The sequence below is a fragment of the Mobula hypostoma genome, chromosome 17 (genome assembly GCF_963921235.1).
Source record: "Mobula hypostoma chromosome 17, sMobHyp1.1, whole genome shotgun sequence".
Lineage (NCBI taxonomy): Eukaryota > Metazoa > Chordata > Chondrichthyes > Myliobatiformes > Myliobatidae > Mobula > Mobula hypostoma.
The window spans coordinates 42,047,476-42,065,757 of NC_086113.1; the positions used below are offsets into that span (position 1 = coordinate 42,047,476).

Sequence of the window (18,282 nt, forward strand, 5' to 3'; positions counted from 1 at the left end):
TACATTCTAAAGACTTGCAATTAGGGTTGGTGAGTTGTGTGCATGCAGTCTTGGAGCTGGAAGTGTGGCAACATTTGTGGACTGCCCAGCAAAATCCTTGCTGAATTGATTTGGCGCAAGCACCACATTTCACCGTATGTTTTGATGTACACACGTAACAAATTAAGGTAATTTAAATCTAAGTTTCTGCTCCATCAGAATGTGGGTATAAAGGATCTGGCAATGATGCTTTGCTTATCAAGAGGAGATAGTGTGAATGCCTTCTGTTCGAAGTTAGTCATCGCACAATGTATGTAGAATCTGAGCATTACTTACATGAGAAAACCTGCAGATGCTGGAAATCCAAGAAACGCACACAAAAATTAATACTGGAGGACCTCAGAAGGCCAGGCAGTGCCAATGGAAAAGAGTAAGCAGTTGACCCTTCAGTCCTGAAGAAGGGTCTCAGCCCAAAACGTCGATTGTTTACTCTTTTCTGTAGATGCTGCCTGGCCTGCTGAGTTCTTCCAGCATTTTGTTTTGTGTGTGTTATCTGAGCATGACTTGCTGTTTACACATCCACAGTGGAAAGTTGTTCAGAGTGTTGGTGCATTGATGCATTGGCAACTTCATTTTTTAAGGAAATAGATATTCCTCCAGATCTCAGATTTGGCTAAAGAGCTGAATTTTATATCAGACTGATATTCCTTGACAAATGTGGTATCAAAGAGTCTAAGCAAAATTGAAGTCAATGAGTATTAGTATCTCCTTTGACTGGAATCATGCCTGATGAAAATCGTAATAGATCCTGATAGTTAGAAATAATTCACCCCTGAAACATCGTAGGAAGATTGGTCCTAACGTGCTTCAAAATTGGGTCTTCATTCCATGTAAGATTGAGCAATGTGATTGTTTGCAAATGATGGCTTTGAGTTTACCTTACAGCCATCTAAGGGCACCTTCATAAATCCTGGAAATGTGTCCACTCGGAGGTAGTGAAATGGCAATCATTCACATCAATACTAGCACCTGGCTTTTTCCTTCAACAGAAATGAATCCAACTACTACACTCTCCATAAAGAATGCCCCATTGCCTCCAACTCGAACATTTAACAACATCTCCATAGCTGAAAGCCTAAATATCAATATTCTGGAGAAAGCATTAAGCATGAGCTCAACTGGAGCAACCAATAAATATGGAGCCACGGAAACAAGCTAGAATTTAAGCATCCAATGCCAGATGTTTAATATTATGACTTCCCAACATCTTGTAAGCACAATTGTGATAGAACATTCTTAACTCCACCGGCAAAGTGCAGTCCAACTGCATTCCTGAGACACAACATCACTTTACACAAAATGACATTATTTGCTTATAATGTCAAGTGCTATCTCAAATATCCATTCCTTCCATTACCTCAGTATTAGGCATTTACAATGTGTACTTCAAGAGTAGTTATTACTTCTAAAGCACCTTCAAAACCCGCAAACTACCAACTAGGAAATTGAGGGTAGCAGGTTTATGCATGCAACACCACCTGCGAGCTATCCTCCAAGACACACTCCATGTTAACTTGTAAATAGATCACTGTTACTTCACCATTACTGGTAAGTTTTTTTCAGCTCCTCAGCAGAATTCATTCACCATATAGACTGGAGCAATCCCAGTAACTCAACACCAAAATCTTAAAGACAAATAAAGATGGCATATAAAACCGGACTACGCCCAGATCTTATTAGAGATCAACAAGAAACTATCAAAAGGACGTGGCGTATATTTTTCCAATGGTGAAAACTAGAAAGAGAGTCTTCTGTGATCTAATGCATTTGCACTGATTTTGAATTGCATTGTATAATTACCATTTCCCCAATTGGCTTTCCAATTGATTTTTCAATTCTTCCCATTCTCATTCATGTGATTATAACAAGGTTCATTCAAAGCACTGAAGTAATTATAGAAAAAGCTTAAGTATTCAACTATGACACTGGCATAGTCCACCTTTCTTCAAACACATATTTTCAACTTTGTTACCATATCACTGTTCAGTGGTAAAATTTAGAACGTAGTGCAGCACACTATAGACCTGCAGGCCCATGATGTTGCACCAACCTATAAGACTGTACTTCATGATCAATCTAACCGTTCTCTCCTACACAACGCATTTTTCTTACATCCATGTGCCTGTCTAAGCGTGTTTGAATGTCCCGAACATATCTGTCTCTGTTCCAGGCATTCTGTGTAAAACACAGTCCTCTGACATCTCCCCTAAACTTTCCTCCACTCAGCATTGCCATGCTGTGAAAAAAACTGCTGACTGTCCACTCTAACAATGCCTTTCATAAACTTATATGGCTATATCAAGTTTCCTGTTATCCTCCTTGGACCCAAAGAGAAGTCCCTAGCTTGCTCAACCTTTTCTGATAAGACATGTTCTTTATTCCAGGCAGCATCCTTGCAAATCCCTCATGCAACCTCTCTAAAGCTTCCACCTACTTCCTATAATTAGACAACCAAAACTAAATACAATACTCTAAATGTTGGCTGAGCACATGTTTTAAGAACTTCAACATTACCTCATGGTTCTCAAACTACAGAATATCCCCCAACTAATGAAAGCCAACACACCATACACCTTTTTAACCACTTTATCAACTCACCAGAAACTTTGAGAGATCAATGGATGTGGACCTCAAGATTCCTCTGTTCCTCCACACCATTAAGAATCTCACCATTAACCTTCAAGTTCAATCTTCCAAAGTATATCACTTCACACTTTTTGAGATTGAACTCCATCTAAGACCTCTCTGCCCAGCTCTGCATCCATTCTGTATCCCATCGTAACCTACAACAACCTTCAACATTATCTGCAATACACAAATTTTTGTGTCCAATGCAAATTTACTAACCCAGCCTTCCAATTCCTCATCCAAGTCATTTACAAAACTCACAAAGAGCAGTGGTCCAAGAACACATCCCTGCAGAACACCATTAGTCACTGACCTCCAGGCAGAATACATTCCACCTACTACTATCCTCAGACTTCTGTGGGAAAGTCAGTTCTAAATACAAGCAGCTAAGTTTACATGGATCCCATGATTTATGACTTTTTGGATGAGCTGACCATGGAAAACTTTGTAAAACACCTTACTTACATCTGTAAACACCACATCCACCACTCTACTTCCAACAATTTGTTATGTCACTTCTTCAAAACCGAATCTTGCGAGACATGACCTGCACTCACAAAGCCATTGTGACACTCCCTAATAAGACTGTGTCTCTAAATTCTGTTTCTAGATCCTGTCCCTGAGAATCCTCTCTATTAGTTTGGCCACCATCTTGAGCAAAACTTTCTTAAACTCTGTTTCAAAATAAATGAAAAACATCAAGTGTTTATCGCAGAGACATAACAAAATCATCTCATTGACCACAAAGTGTTTAGAATATAGAAACATAGAAAATAGGTGCAAGAGTAGGTCATTCGGCCCTTCGAGCCTGCATCGCCATTTATTATGATCATGGCTGATCATCCAACTCAGAACCCCGCCCCAGCCTTCCCTCCATACCCCCTGATCCCCGTAGCCACAAGGGCCATATCTAACTCCCTCTTAAATATAGCCAATGAACTGGCCTCAACAGTTTCCTGTGGCAGAGAATTCCACAGATTCACCACTCTCTGTGTGAAGAAGTTTTTCCTAATCTCGGTCCTAAAAGGCTTCCCCTCTATCCTCAAACTGTGGCCCCTCGTTCTAGACTTCCCCAACATCGGGAACAATCTTCCTGCATCTAGCCTGTCCAATCCCTTTAGGATTTTATACGTTTCAATCAGATCCCCCCTCAATCTTCTAAATTCCAACCAGTACAAGCCCAGTTCATCCAGTCTTTCTTCATATGAAAGTCCTGCCATCCCAGGAATCAATCTGGTGAACCTTCTTTGTACTCCCTCTATGGCAAGGATGTCTTACATCAGATTAGGGGACCAAAACTGCACACGATACTCCAGGTGTGGTCTCACCAAGGCCTTGTACAACTGCAGTAGTACCTCCCTGCTCCTGTACTCGAATCCTCTCGCTATAAATGCCAGCATACCATTCGCCTTTTTCACCGCCTGCTGTACCTGCATGCCCACTTTCAATGACTGGTGTATAATAATACCCAGGTCTCGTTGCACCTCCCCTTTTCCTAATCGGCCACCATTCAGATAATAATCTGTTTTCCTATTTTTGCCACCAAAGTGGATAACTTCACACTTATCCACATTAAATTGCATCTGCCATGAATTTGCCCACTCACCCAACCTATCCAAGTCACTCTGCATCCTCTTAGCATCCTCCTTACAGCTAACACTGCCACCCAGCTTCGTGTCATCTGCAAACTTGGAGATGCTGCATTTAATTCCCTCATCCAAGTCATTAATATATATTGTAAACAACTGGGGTCCCAGCACTGAGCCTTGCGGTACCCCACTAGTCACCGCCTGCCATTCTGAGAAGGTCCCGTTTATTCCCACTCTTTGCTTCCTGTCTGCTAACCAATTCTCCATCCACATCAATACCTTACCCCCAATACCATGTGCTTTAAGTTTGCACACTAATCTCCTGTGTGGGACCTTGTCAAAAGCCTTTTGAAAATCCAAATATACCACATCCACTGGTTCTCCCCTATCCACTCTACTGGTTACATCCTCAAAAAATTCTATGGGATTCGTCAGACATGATTTTCCTTTCACAAATCCATGCTGACTTTGTCCGATGATTTCACCGCTTTCCAAATGTGCTGTTATCACATCTTTGATAACTGACTCCAGCAGTTTCCCCACCACCGACGTTAGGCTAACCGGTCTATAATTCCCCGGTTTCTCTCTCCCTCCTTTTTTAAAAAGTGGGATTACATTAGCCACCCTCCAATCCTCAGGAACTAGTCCAGAATCTAACGAGTTTTGAAAAATTATCACTAATGCATCCACTATTTCTTGGGCTACTTCCTTAAGCACTCTAGGATGCAGACCATCTGGCCCTGGGGATTTATCTGCCTTCAATCCCTTCAATTTACCTAACACCACTTCCCTACTAACAAGTATTTCTCTCAGTTCCTCCATCTCACTGGACCCTCTGCCCCTACTGTTTCTGGAGATTATTTATGTCCTCCTTAGTGAAGACAGAACCAAAGTAATTATTCAATTGGTCTGCCATGTCCTTGCTCCCCATAATCAATTCACCTGTTTCTGTCTATAGGGGACCTACATTTGTCTTTACCAGTCTTTTCCTTTTTACATATCTATAAAAGCTTTTACAGTCAGTTTTTATGTTCCCTGCCACTTTTCTCTCAATCTTTTTTCCCCTTCCTAATTAAGCCCTTTGTCCTCCTCTGCTGAACTCTGAATTTCTCCCAGTCCTCAGGTGAGCCACTTTCTCTGGCTAATTTGTATGCTTCTTCTTTGGAATTGATACTATCCCTAATTTCTCTTGTCAGCCACGGGTGCACCACCTTCCTTGATTTATTCTTTTGCCAAACTGGGATGAACAATTGTTGTAGTTCATCCATCCAACCTTTAAATGCTTGCCATTGCATATCCACCGTCAATCCTTTAAGTGTTATTTGCCAGTCTATCTTAGCTAATTCACGTCTCATACCTTCAAAGTTACCCCTCTTTAAGTTCAGAACCTTTGTTTCTGAATTAACTATGTCACTCTCCATCTTAATGAAGAATTCCACCATATTATGGTCACTCTTACCCAAGGGGCCTCTCACGACAAGATTGCTAATTAACCCTTCCTCATTGCTCAAAACCCAGTCCAGAATAGCCTGCTCTCTAGTTGGTTCCTCGAGATGTTGGTTCAAAAAACCATCCCGCATACATTCCAAGAAATCCTCTTCCTCAGCACCTTTCCCAATTTGGTTCACCCAATCTACATGTAGATTGAAGTCACCCATTATAACTGCTGTTCCTTTATTGCACACATTTCTAATTTCCTGTTTAATACCATCTCCGACCTCACTACTACTGTTAGGTGGCCTGTACACAACTCCCATCAGCGTCTTCTGCCCCTTAGTGTTACGCAGCTCTACCCATATCGATTCCACATCTTCCCAGCTTATGTCCTTCCTTTCCATTGCGTTAATCTCTTCTTTAACCAGCAACGCCACCCCATCTCCCCTTCCTTCATGTCTATCCCTCCTGAATATTGAATATCCCTGAACGCTGAGCTCCCATCCTTGGTCACCCTGCAGCCATGTCTCTGTGATCCCAACTATATCATAATCATTAATAACAATCTGCACTTTCAATTCATCCACCTTATTACGAATGCTCCTTGCATTGACACACAAAGCCTTCAGGCGCTCTTTTACAACTCTCTTAGCCCTTATACAATTATGTTGAAAAGTGGCCCTTTTTAATGCTTGCCCTGGATTTGTCGGCCTGCCATTTTTACTCTTCTCCTTAGTACTTTTTGCTTCTACCCTCACTTTACACCCCTCTGTCTCTCTGCACTGGTTCCCATCCCCCTGTTGTGAACTAACCTCCTCTCGCCTAGCCTCTTTCATTTGATTCCCACCCCCCAACCATTCTAGTTTAAAGTCACCTCAGTAGCCCTCACTAATCTCCCTGCCAGGATATTGGTCCCCCTAGGATTCAAGTGTAACCCATCCTTTTTGTACAGGTCACGCCTGCGCCAAAAGAGGTCCCAATGATCCAAAACCTTGAATCCCTGCCCCCTGCTCCAATCCCTCAGCCACGCATTTATCCTCCACCTCATCGCATTCCTACTCTCACTGTCGCGTGGCACAGGCAGTAATCCCGAGATTACTACCTTTGCGGTCCTTTTTCTCAACTCCCTTCCTAGCTCCCTATATTCTCCTTTCAGGACCTCATCCCTTTTCCTACCTATGTCATTGGTACCTATATGTACCACAACCTCTGGCTCCTCACCCTCCCACTTCAGGATATCTTGGACACGATCAGAAATACCCCGGACCCTGGCACCAGGGAGGTAAACTACCATCTGGGTCTCTGGACTGTGTCCACAGGATCGCCTATCTGACCCCCTTACTATCGAGTCCCCTATCACAACTGCCCTCCTCTTCCTTGCCCTACCCTTCTGAGCTACAGGGCCAGACTCTGTGCTGGAGGCACGGCCACTGTCGCTTCCCCCGGGTAAGCTGTTCCCCCCAACAGTACTCAAACAGGAGTACCTATTGTTAAGGGGCACAGCCACCGGGGTACTCCCTATTACCTGACTCTTCCCCTTCCCCCTCCTAACCGTGACCCACTTGTCTGCCTCCCGTGGCCCCGGCGTGACCACCTGCCTGCAACTCCTCTCTATCAACTCCTCACTCTCCCTGACCAGACGAAGGTCATCGAGCTGCAGCTCCAGTTCGGTAACGCGGTCCCTTAGGAGCTGCATCTCGATGCACTTGGCGCAGATGTAGACATCCGGGAGGCTTGGAGACTCCAGGGCCTCCCACATCTGATACCGAGAACAGCGAACTGCCCTCACACTCATACTGCCCCTCTCCTCCAACAGCAACAGAAAATGAATGCCAAACCTTCCTCGCCTCGCCCGTTTCCGCCTAAGGCCGTTGAGCCGAAGCCCTTAAGTCTTCACTCTGCTCCCGGCTCACTCTGCTGCCCGCAATCTACGCTGCCCGCTCTAAGAGGCTCTGTTCCTTTTAAATCTGCCACGCTGCACAGCCCGACGTCACACGCCTGCGCAGTCCCGCCTCTCAGAACACCGTTGGAGAAAAAAAATAACAAAAATTTCAAAAATATCTTTCTCGGCACTCCCACTCAGACTCTCAGACTCCTTCTTCGAATCAAACCCGAAGCAGGATTTCTGCCCTTTTAAATCTGCCGCGCTGCACTGCCCGATGTCACATGCCTGCGCAGTCAGTACAACAGTTCTGGAGAAAGCTGGAAAGCAAGGGAAACTGAGAATATTACTTCCTATTAAAAGCCCAAAGTGAGAAGGGAAGTTGAAACAAATATAAGAACTGCATCACAATGACTTAAAAGACTTATTGAATTTGTTATTTTGTTCTTTTTTTTGAAGATGCAATCTTTTCAAGCCATCTGTACTTTCCTGAATGGTACATCACATCTAATGCTTGCATTAGGGTTGGAAATGCTTCTTAATACTTCCTTCATTTATAGAATGAATTTAGTTAGTTTAAACTAAAGGATATAGTGCAGTATTCTCTCCAGGATCAAGTCCAGATCTCTTTCTCCATGTTTTATTGTTACTCATAAGATAAATAATCTTAATGTAACAACTAACTAAAGATTTTGAAGAAAGAACTTAACCCAGCCACAAATGACAATGTTGCATTAGTTTTCTTTTACTTATAAAACCATTAAAGGTCTAGATGCAACATTTTTCCTAATGAGAGGATGTATTGATTGATTTCTTTAAAATTATAGTCAGGTTCAACAGGAAAGAGCTATAACATAGTCACATCTAGACAGGAGAAATATACAGGCTATCCAATGTTTATACAATGACTAAAGTACAAAAGTGTTAGCTATGTACATGAAACAGGCATGAGGGAGAGATGCAGCTGGGGTGATAAATTGTCCCAACATTCATGGCATAGAAAGCATTTTAAATAGCTTTAGGGAAGCATTAGGTGTGTGTGTGTGTGTGTGTGTGTGTGTCTGTTCACTAGTCAGTCTTTACCACTTCACAGTTAACTGCCACACACAATTCATGAGATTTGAATGAGCTCCACAATGTTAGCTCCAGATAGATGGGTGTTACTCAAAATTTGCATTCCTCAGGAAGCAGACAGAAACAAGTGGTTGACTGTGTCTCATCTCTAATCCCATAAGGCTAATTTTTTTCTCTCTGAAATATGCACCATGCTGACTGTAACAAAAACATCTGTGATGGTTATTTATGTATTTTTTTTAATTAATTACAAATTGTTTTTTAAAACCATATACAATTAGATACATACCACTCTGCTGAGAGTTGGTGACATACACCTGCACAATCAGAAGGAATGCTGCAATAGCTAAACGCCTCATGCTGAAAGAAATCCAAGGCATTTTCCTGAAAAAGACATATTTTACAAATCAGTTACCACTGACCTTTATCATAGGAATAAAGCTGTAACATTTAACGGAATCATCCCAAAATGTCTCATAGTAAACAAAATTAAAATTGAATTTAAAAGGAGAGATTTTCTAAAACAATAAAATCATGGCCATGGGTGCCTTTTTAAGGAAAGAAGGACAAAGAGGCACAGAAGTTGAGGATGACCATTGCGGGCAAGGTTTAGACTAAAACAAATGTAATCAACACAGCAATAACTTTAACAGAAACACAGCAATATCTTTAACAGCAACACAGCAACAGAATGTGAGTTCCTTCAGTGCTGCAATGAAACAAAAACATGATTTTAAAGACATAAATATCAAATTATGTGAATAACAGACATTGATTCAGGAAGCAATAACTAGTTGGAATTTGGAGAGGAAAGGCAGAACAGGTGTGATGGCAGAATAACTGGGGGAAATACTGGCAATTTGAAAGCACGGTCAATCCCATGGCGAGAGTAATTCATTTTAAAAGCCAGAAGTTCTCAGCTGTAACAAATGTTCTTCCTCCGGAGACCCCAAGTCGTTTCTCTTTTGAGCATTTTGTGTTTTTTTTTAGCTTTCCAACTCCTGCTGCTTCGTTTTGGATTTCCATTTTTTGTAACAAGTCACAGCAGTTCCCTCTTAGTCAAAAAGTCTGGGTTCAATCTTCATACCAAAACTTGAGCAAATTTGAGCTCGAGCACCAAAGGAATTATGTTTTAACATGCCTTTGCATGCTTTATCATCTCCGAAGATGTTGGTGGAGATTGAAACTTTGCCAACATGTAACTCAGAAGTTAATTCTGATGGAATTGACTATCCCAGTTGGTTAATGGAAAGAGTTTTCCTTGAGCTATGATACCAGAAACAACTGATCGACCAGTTTATCTTTTAATTATCTTTAGGACTTCAGTGAAACGCACAATTGGGACCAGAGGCTGCGGGGCCCCGAGATACCCTCGGGATAGAACCGCTGTGCGCTGTGCAATAATACTGCCAAAAAAAAAAATCACTGGTATAAATTTCGTTGAGATGCTTTGACGAGAATAGAGCTGTATACATTTTCAGTTATATTTTAATTATGTTGTCGTTATTCTGCTGTGTGTGTCCTTTCAAGGGAACTTCATGTTGATTTCGAGTTATATTCGGTGAAAAATGCGACCCTTTATCGGTATGCTAACTGCGTAGTTTCGGGTCGGTGTTATAATTTTTTTTTGTAAGACAACCTGTTTGATCGCTGTTCTCATCTTGATTTGGTAAATGTGCATTCGGGTTTCCTATTGCCTAATACAGTAAGAATGTATTTGTATGAGCCCAAGAGAAGCCAGTCTAAGTCTGTCTGCATAATAAGAGCAAATGAAAATCATGTTCTTGCTGTTTCACCAAGTACTGGTTTTGTTTCCATCCATTGAATTGTCTGAACCCGTTCTTACACTAAACTTAAAACTACGTGCTCCACACCTGACTCGTGGAAGAGAATAGTTCTTTCCTCCGCAGTCCGTAGACAGGACAGTGAACTCCCTAATACTCCCAGCTAATAAAGAAGCAACTTTCCGTGGATAACGAAAGGAGGATTACTCACACTGAGGACCGCGATTGGGTGAGTGCATTTACAGTAAATTGCAACTCGTATCCTTCGTAAGCGCACGGACAGAAAGGAGCGGCACAATTCCATAAACCCTTTCGTAGGGAACGAACAACGAATCCGCATCCTTGACCTACATTGGCAAGTAACACCCCGGAACCTGAATCGCTGTGAGGTTTTACAAAGACGGGTCCATTCGTTCCAAGTAAGTACCTTCGTTTAATCATAAACCCTAATTACTTACAAGATCGCGTATTTCCGTCTAGGTAAAGCTTTAAACGACAATAAAAAGGATCTCCGACGTTTTAAGTCTTTTGGCTGATTTTACGTTTATTCAATTTTAGTCAGGACTAGTATAGAGCAGAGAGCCGCAGCAGTAACTAAATCTCTTCATGGCATAAAGTTAATGAAATCGCAGGCGGCTGATAAAGATTGCACTGTACAATATCATTTCAATCATGGCATACTTAATTCCGCAGAAACCCGGAGCACGGGCATTTCAAATGTCATGGTTACTCACTACCAAACCAGGGGATGTCGAGCCGTCCACTGCAAGCAGCAGGTTCTTTAAATCTCGAAGCAATTGTCCCACATTAATAAAGTGCTCTCAAGCTCCTCCCCTCGCCCGAATACCTCTCGGTATTTCCCAATGGCAATCCAAAATGTTGAACCACGGTGTTTCATCTGATATAAAGGTATCATGCAAATGGACTAAAACCGTTCTGTGGTTATCCATAGATTATCCACAGAGAACTGGAAGAATCTATCCCAGCTTCACTGGCTTTATAACTATCAAGAATTATGAATATTTATAGATGTCCCAAAAAAATGAAATATGAAAAAAAACAAAACAAAGTCATCAAAAAATGAACAAAACACTGTAAGTGCGGGAAATCTTAAGCAATATCAGAAAATACTGGAAACCCTCTGCAGAATGAATAGCATTTATGGAAGAATAATACATAGTTAATATTTCAAGGGAGACGCTCATTGTTTGGAATAGAAAGATTTAAATATGATAAGTACTGGCAGTCTGACTTGTTAGCATTTTAGTTCGTAAGGATGGTTTTCGGGCCAGAAAGGGAAGATAGAGAACAGGGTCAAGGATGTGGATGAGCGAGAGATCACTCTGAAGTCCAGGCCTTCTCTACATGCTCTGTTTGCAAAAGCTGGCGACGTAGATAGGTGATGAAGGAAATGCATAGATGTTGGGCTGGCAAACACTAAGGATGAAGACTAGCGAGAACGAGGGCTGGTAGTCCAGCAGATTTACAGGACAACACCCCCCCCCCCCAGGTTGGCAAGTCCAAGGATCAGATGTCCAATCAAGCAGGGAGAATCAGATCCAGTGACACCCCCCCCCAGGTAAATCGACGAACCTGGAGTGTCATAAGGTGGGCGTTGAGAGGCAGACACAAATGCAAGACACAGACACTGACACTGAAGTACTAGGAACAGGACTAGGTGTGTCAAGAACGCAAGGGAAGTGGTGAAGAAACGACGCTGGACAAGACACAGGCCCTGGACGAGACTAGGATATAGGGCCTGGGCTAGGACTAGACTAGGAAAGCAGGACTTGGACGAGGAACTTAGAACCTAGACAAGGACTCCGAGCCAGAGACTGGACAGGGACTCAGAACCTGGGTCTTGACTCGGGCTTGGACTCTGGATCTAGGTGAAGACAAGATGTGGCAAGGCAACAGGACTGGACGTGACGGCAGGACATGGGACCAGAACTGGATGAGGACACCAAAACTTGGTCTTGGGAGATAGCAACGCAGAACACAGAGCCTTGGTCTTGGGAGACAGGAACGCAGAACACAGAGCCGGTATCCCTCCTTGGGAACAGAATGTAGGGCCGGAACTCATACACAGAATGCTGAACATGACTAGACGGTTCCCAACACAAGGTAGCAGCAAAATGGCCGGACCTGCATAGCAAAGGCGTGGACACAGACGGTTCCCAACACAATGTAGCAGCAAACGGCTGGACCTATCTAGCGAAGGCGTGGACACAGAGACAGTTCCAAACAACGAAAGACAGTTCCTTATCTAGACACAGCAAGGCTCTGGTCTTGCTCCAGCAGTAGAACTTGACTGCGAGAATAGGCGAGGACACGGGCGAGGCTACAGCCAAGGGCTACAGAAGGAAGGGGAAGGGAACAGTCCAGCCAGTGAAGCTGAACCTAGGAGCTATTTATGTAGCCAGGCAAAAATGAGAATCATGTGCCTCAATTAAGGCACCAACAGAACAAGGGAAAACCGGAAAACCTGGAATAAGAATCGATGGATCAGTCCGTGAACCGGAATGTGGGCTTCACGGACCGCACCATGACATGGAGTTTGTGGTTCCAGTATCTGCTGGTCCTGGGTTCAATACTGAAGGCTGAACAGAAGTCGAAGCCCAAAGGCCAATTCTGAGGAAGCTGGAAGTCCATTATTCACAAGTGAATTGAAAGCCCAGAGACCTGTCCTTGAATTGAAAGACTGTCTGACTGAGTAGGTGGAGGTTAGGGTGAAAGGGGTTTATTGTTGTTGTTTTGTTGCTTGTTGAGTTCTGTGTTGTTCTACTAAGCACTGTGGTCATGCTGTGTTAGCACTGGAATATGTGGGGAATTTTGAAGGCTACTCCCAGCACATGTTTAGGTTGTGCTAGTTGTTAATGCAAACAACACATTTCATTGTACTGCATGTTTCAATGTAAATATGATAAATAAATTTGAATCTGAATTTCTCACATGCTGAGCACCCTAATATGCATGCAGATATGCCATGCACACTTATTACTGGAATGGTGCTTCCCATTGTGAATGCCTCTTGAGAGCTGGAATGTGAGCCCTCACCACAGGACTTTTAACCCTTTAGATTCCTCAAAATCATCTTTCTGGTCTAATAAAATGATATAAAACCATACATAGACTCTGGAACACTGTGACAGATCAGGGACGATTAAGTATTGCGGACTTCAAAATGCTTCATTGAAACACTAAAAAGAGGTTGTGAAAAAATTACAAATTGAATCCAAGAGATCTAAGGAAACCAAAATATATAATACAAAAATGCCCAATCTTGCCATTTATTTAGCATTTTTATCTTTTATTTTGCAAGGTCGATTTGCTAGCTCAATGCTCAACCCAGCACGGGTGGAAAGTGTGCAAGGAGCCAGCCAGATTTGAACCCATGACTACTCGCCTCAAAGTCCAGAGAGGATACCACTATGCTGCTGGCCAACTATGCTTCAAGTACTGCTTCATAAGTTTGGCAACATGTTGCATGTGCTTTTAGTCTGAATAGGGCAGATTGCATAAATTGCCTCCAAGAAAGTCTGATGACATTGCTAATGTGGTAAATGAGAAGTAGAAGAACTAAAAGCAATTCCACGGAGAGCTGCTTCTAGATAGAATTCTACAAACATTGAAAAACCTACAACACAATACAGGCCCTTCAGCCCACAATTCTGTGCCGAACATGTATTTACTTTAGAAATTATCTCGAGTTATCCATAGCCCTCTGTTTTTCTAAGCACTGTGTAGCTATCCAGGAGTCCCTTAAAAGACCCTATTGTATCTGCCTCAACCACCATCGCCAGCAGCCCATTCCATGCACTCACCATTCTCTGCGTAAAAGACTTACCTCTGATATCTCCTCTGTCTTTACTTCCAAGCACCTTAAAACTGTGCCCTCTCGTCTTAGTGATTTCAGCCCTGGGAAAAAGCCTCTGACTATCCACACAATCAATTCCTCTCATCATCTTGTACACCTCTATCAGGTCACCTCTCATCCTCCATCGCTCCAAGGAGAAAAGGCCAATTTCACTCAACCTATTCTCATAAGGCATGCTCTCTAATCCAGGCAACATCCTTGTAAATATCCTCTGCACACTTTCTACAGTTTCCACATCCTTCCTGTAGTGAGGCAACCAGAACTGAGCACAGTACTCCAAGTGGGGTCTGACCAGGGTCCTATAAAGCTGTAACATTACCTCTCGGCTCTATAAAAATCATGAAGAGAAGGGATCCCAGAACAGATCCTTGAGGCACACCACTGGTCACTGACCTCCATGCAGAATATGACCTACCTACAATCATTCTTTGCCTTCTGTGGGCAAGCCAATTCTGGTTCCACCAAGCAAGGTCTCCTTGGATCCCATGCCACCTTACTTTCTCAATAAGCCTGGCATGGGGTACCTTATCAAATGCCTTGCTGAAATCCATTTTCACTACATCTACTACTCTTCCTTCATCAATGTGTTTAGTCACATCCTCAAAAAATTCAATCAGGCTTGTAAGGCACGACCTGCCTTTGACAAAGCTATGCTGACTAAAACTAATCATATTATGCCTCTCCAAATGTTCATAAATCCTGCCTCTCAGGATCTTCTCCATCAACTTACCAACCACTGAAGTAAGACTCACTGGTCTATAATTTCCTGGGCTTTCTCTACTCCCTTTCTTGGATAAGGGAACAACAATAAGGAGGAGGAGAAGATGGCAGTGCGGCCTCTCTGGTGAATGATATCTGTAATCTGTCAAGTAGGGGACCATGCACAGTTCTGATTTGATGGAGACAGATGTGAGAGTCCGGAGGAACATCTGGAAAACTTCTGAAATGCCCGCTTCGCTGCCACTGCTACTGTGTGGTAACTGGAACCTCTGGAGCAGAAGGCCCCGAATCCTCAGCTTTGCTTGTTTCAGCAGCCGGGGCTAGGTTGAAGGCGCTCGGCAGAGGATAGCGCTTGGGAGGCTGTATCAGACGGGCTGGTCAGAGGCTCAAAGTTTTCAGATGGATGGACTCAGTGTCGACTGTGGTCGGCTGCTTCCAACGCATCGACAAGTTGACGGTGCCTGGAGGTTTATGGCAGGGAGTTTCTCCCTTTTGCCGCCTGCTATCGGGGACTCGGGAGTCAATCAACTTGGGGAATTTGAGACTTTTTTTTACCGTGCCCATGATTTGTTCTTCATCAAATTATGGTATTGCTTTGCACTGCTGTAACTATATGTTATAATTATGTGGTTCTGTCAGTGTTAGTCTTTGGTTTGTCCTGTTTTCTGTGATATCACTCCGGAGAAACATTGTATCATTTCTTAATTCATGTATGCATTTCTAAATGACAATAAAAGAGAACTGAGTGTTCTCATAATCTACAAACGTTTGTAAATCTAAATCTAAACATCTGTAACCCTCCAATCCTCTAGAACCTCTCCCGTTCCCATTCATGATGCAAAGATCATTACCAAAGGCTCAGCAATCTCCTCCCTCGCTTCCCACAGTAGCCTGGGGTATATCTCGTCCTGTCCCGGTGACTTATCCAACTTGATACTTTCCAAAAGCTCCAGCACATCCTCTCTCTTAATGTCTATATGCTCAACCTTTTCAGTCCGCTGTAAGTCATCCCTACAATTGCCAAGATCCTTTTCTGTAGTGGATACTGAATCAAAGTATTCATTAAGTACCTGCACTACCTCCTCCAGTTCCATACACACTTTTCCACTGTCACAGTTGATTGGTCCTATTCTCTCACGTCTTATCCTCTCGCTCTTCACATACTTGTAGAATGCCTTGGGGTTCTCCTTAATCCTGCTCACCGAGGCCTTCTTGTGGCCCATTCTGACTCTCCTAATTTCATTCTTAAGCTCCTCCCTGCTAGCCTTATAATTTTCTAGATCTCTATCATTACCTAGTTTTTTGAACCTTTAGTAAGCTTTTTTCTCTTCTTGACTAGATTTTCAACTACCTTTGTACACCACGATTTCTGTACCCTACCATCCTTTCTCTGTCTCATTGGAAAGTACTTGTGCAGAACGCCACACAAATATCCCCTGAACATTTGCCACATTTCTGCCATATATTTCCCTGAGAACTTCTGTTCCTAATTTATGTATCCAAGTTCCTGCCTGATAGCTTCATATTTTCCCTCACTCCAATTAAACGCTTTCCTATCTTGTCTGTTCCTATCCCTCTCCAATGCTATGGTAAAGGAGATAGAATTGTGATCACTATCTCCAAAATGCTCTCCCACTCTTGTGGACTTATCTACATATTGTGTTGGGAAACCTTCCTGAAAACACCTAACAAACTCCACCCCATCTAAACACCTCTCTCTAAGGAGATGCCAATCAATATTGGGGAAATTAAAATCCCCCATCACGACGACCATGTTATTACTGCACCATTGCAGAATCTGTCTCCCTACCTGCTCCTCAATGTCCCTGGGTGGTCTATAAAAAACACCCAATAGAGTTATTGACCCCTTCCTGTTTCTAACATCCACCCACAGAGACTCAGTAGACAATCCCTCCATGACTTCCTCCTTTTCTGCCGCCGTGACACTATCTCTGATCAGCAGTGCCACACCCCCACCTCTTTTGCCTCCCTTGCTGTCCTTTCTGAAACATCTAAAGCCTGGCACTCTAAGTAGCCATTCCTGCCCGAGCCATCCAAGTCTCTGTAATGGCCACAACATCATAGATTCAAGTACTGATCACCACACACTAAGTTCATCCACTTTGTTCATGATACTCCTTGCATTAAAATGGACACATTTCAAATCATCAGTCTGAGCGCATCCCTTCTCTATTACCTGCCTATCCTCCCTCTCAAACTGCCTACAAGCTTTCTCTATTTGTGAGCCAACCGCCCCTTCCTCCTTCTCTTCAGTTCAGTTCCCACCCCCCAGCAATTCTAGTTTAAACTCTCCCCAACAGCCTTAACAAACCTCCCTACCAGGATATTGGTCCCCCTCAGATTCAAGTGCAACCCAACCTTTTTGTACAGGTCACGCCTGCCCCAATAAAGAGGTTCCAATGATCCAGAAATCTGAATCCCTGCCCACTGCTCCAATCCCTCAGCCACGCATTTATCCTCCACCTCACTCTATTCCTATACTCACTGTCATGTGGCACAGGCAGTAATCCTGAGATTACTATCTTTGTGGTCCTGCTTCTCAGCTTCTTTCCTAACTCCCTGTAGTCTGTTTTCAGGACCTCCTCCCTTTTGCTACCTACGTTGTTGGTACCAATATGTACCATGACTTCCAGCTGTTCACCTTCCCACTTCAGGATATCTTGGATGCGGTCAGAAACATCCCGGACCCTGGCACCTGGGAGGCAAACTACCATCTGTGTTTCTTTCCTGCGTCCACAAAATCGCCTGTCTGCCCCCTAACTAGAGTCCCCCATCACTGCTACCATCCTCTTCCTTTCCCTACCCTTCTGAGCTACAGGGCCAGAAATTTCAACTCAATAACCTCTCTATTGTCTAAATAAAATCCACTTTCCTCACAGTTATTCGCATGATCCACAGTGCAATTTGCCATTTAAAACCAACACCAAGCTGTCCGATATCAACCATTCCAATGTTACTATGATGATTTACAGAACGATTTACTTATCATCACGCACACTGTCTTTGTAGCCTGTTTTATTTTAACCCAACTCGTCTAAGTGTTAGACTGCAGATGCTGGAACAACAATCTGCTGGAAAAATTCAGTGGGTTAAGAAGCATCTGGAGAACAGTAATTGTCAGCATCTTGAATCAGAAGCCTGACTCAGGACGGAGCAGCAAATCCTGAAGCGAGATTTCAGCTCTCAACCCACTGACTTCCTCCAGCAGATTCTTTGTTACTCCTCATTAAATGT

General features: G+C 43.1%; 1 protein-coding gene across 2 annotated transcripts in view; it reads right to left on the reverse strand.

Moving 5' to 3' along the window:
* LOC134357971 (collagen alpha-6(VI) chain-like) overlaps positions 1 to 11,256 on the reverse strand; it is a 157,273-nt gene extending 146,017 nt beyond the window's left edge. Inside the window, exons 1-2 of one of the 2 annotated variants that reach the window (XM_063069798.1) lie at positions 11,165 to 11,256; positions 8,936 to 9,030 (exon numbers count right to left, since the gene is read on the reverse strand). In XM_063069798.1, the coding sequence (XP_062925868.1) occupies positions 8,936 to 9,026 (91 nt within the window). In that variant the 5' untranslated portion in view covers positions 9,027 to 9,030; positions 11,165 to 11,256. The other variant, XM_063069799.1, reaches the window with a different exon arrangement.
* Between the last annotated feature and the right edge of the window lie 7,026 nt (positions 11,257 to 18,282).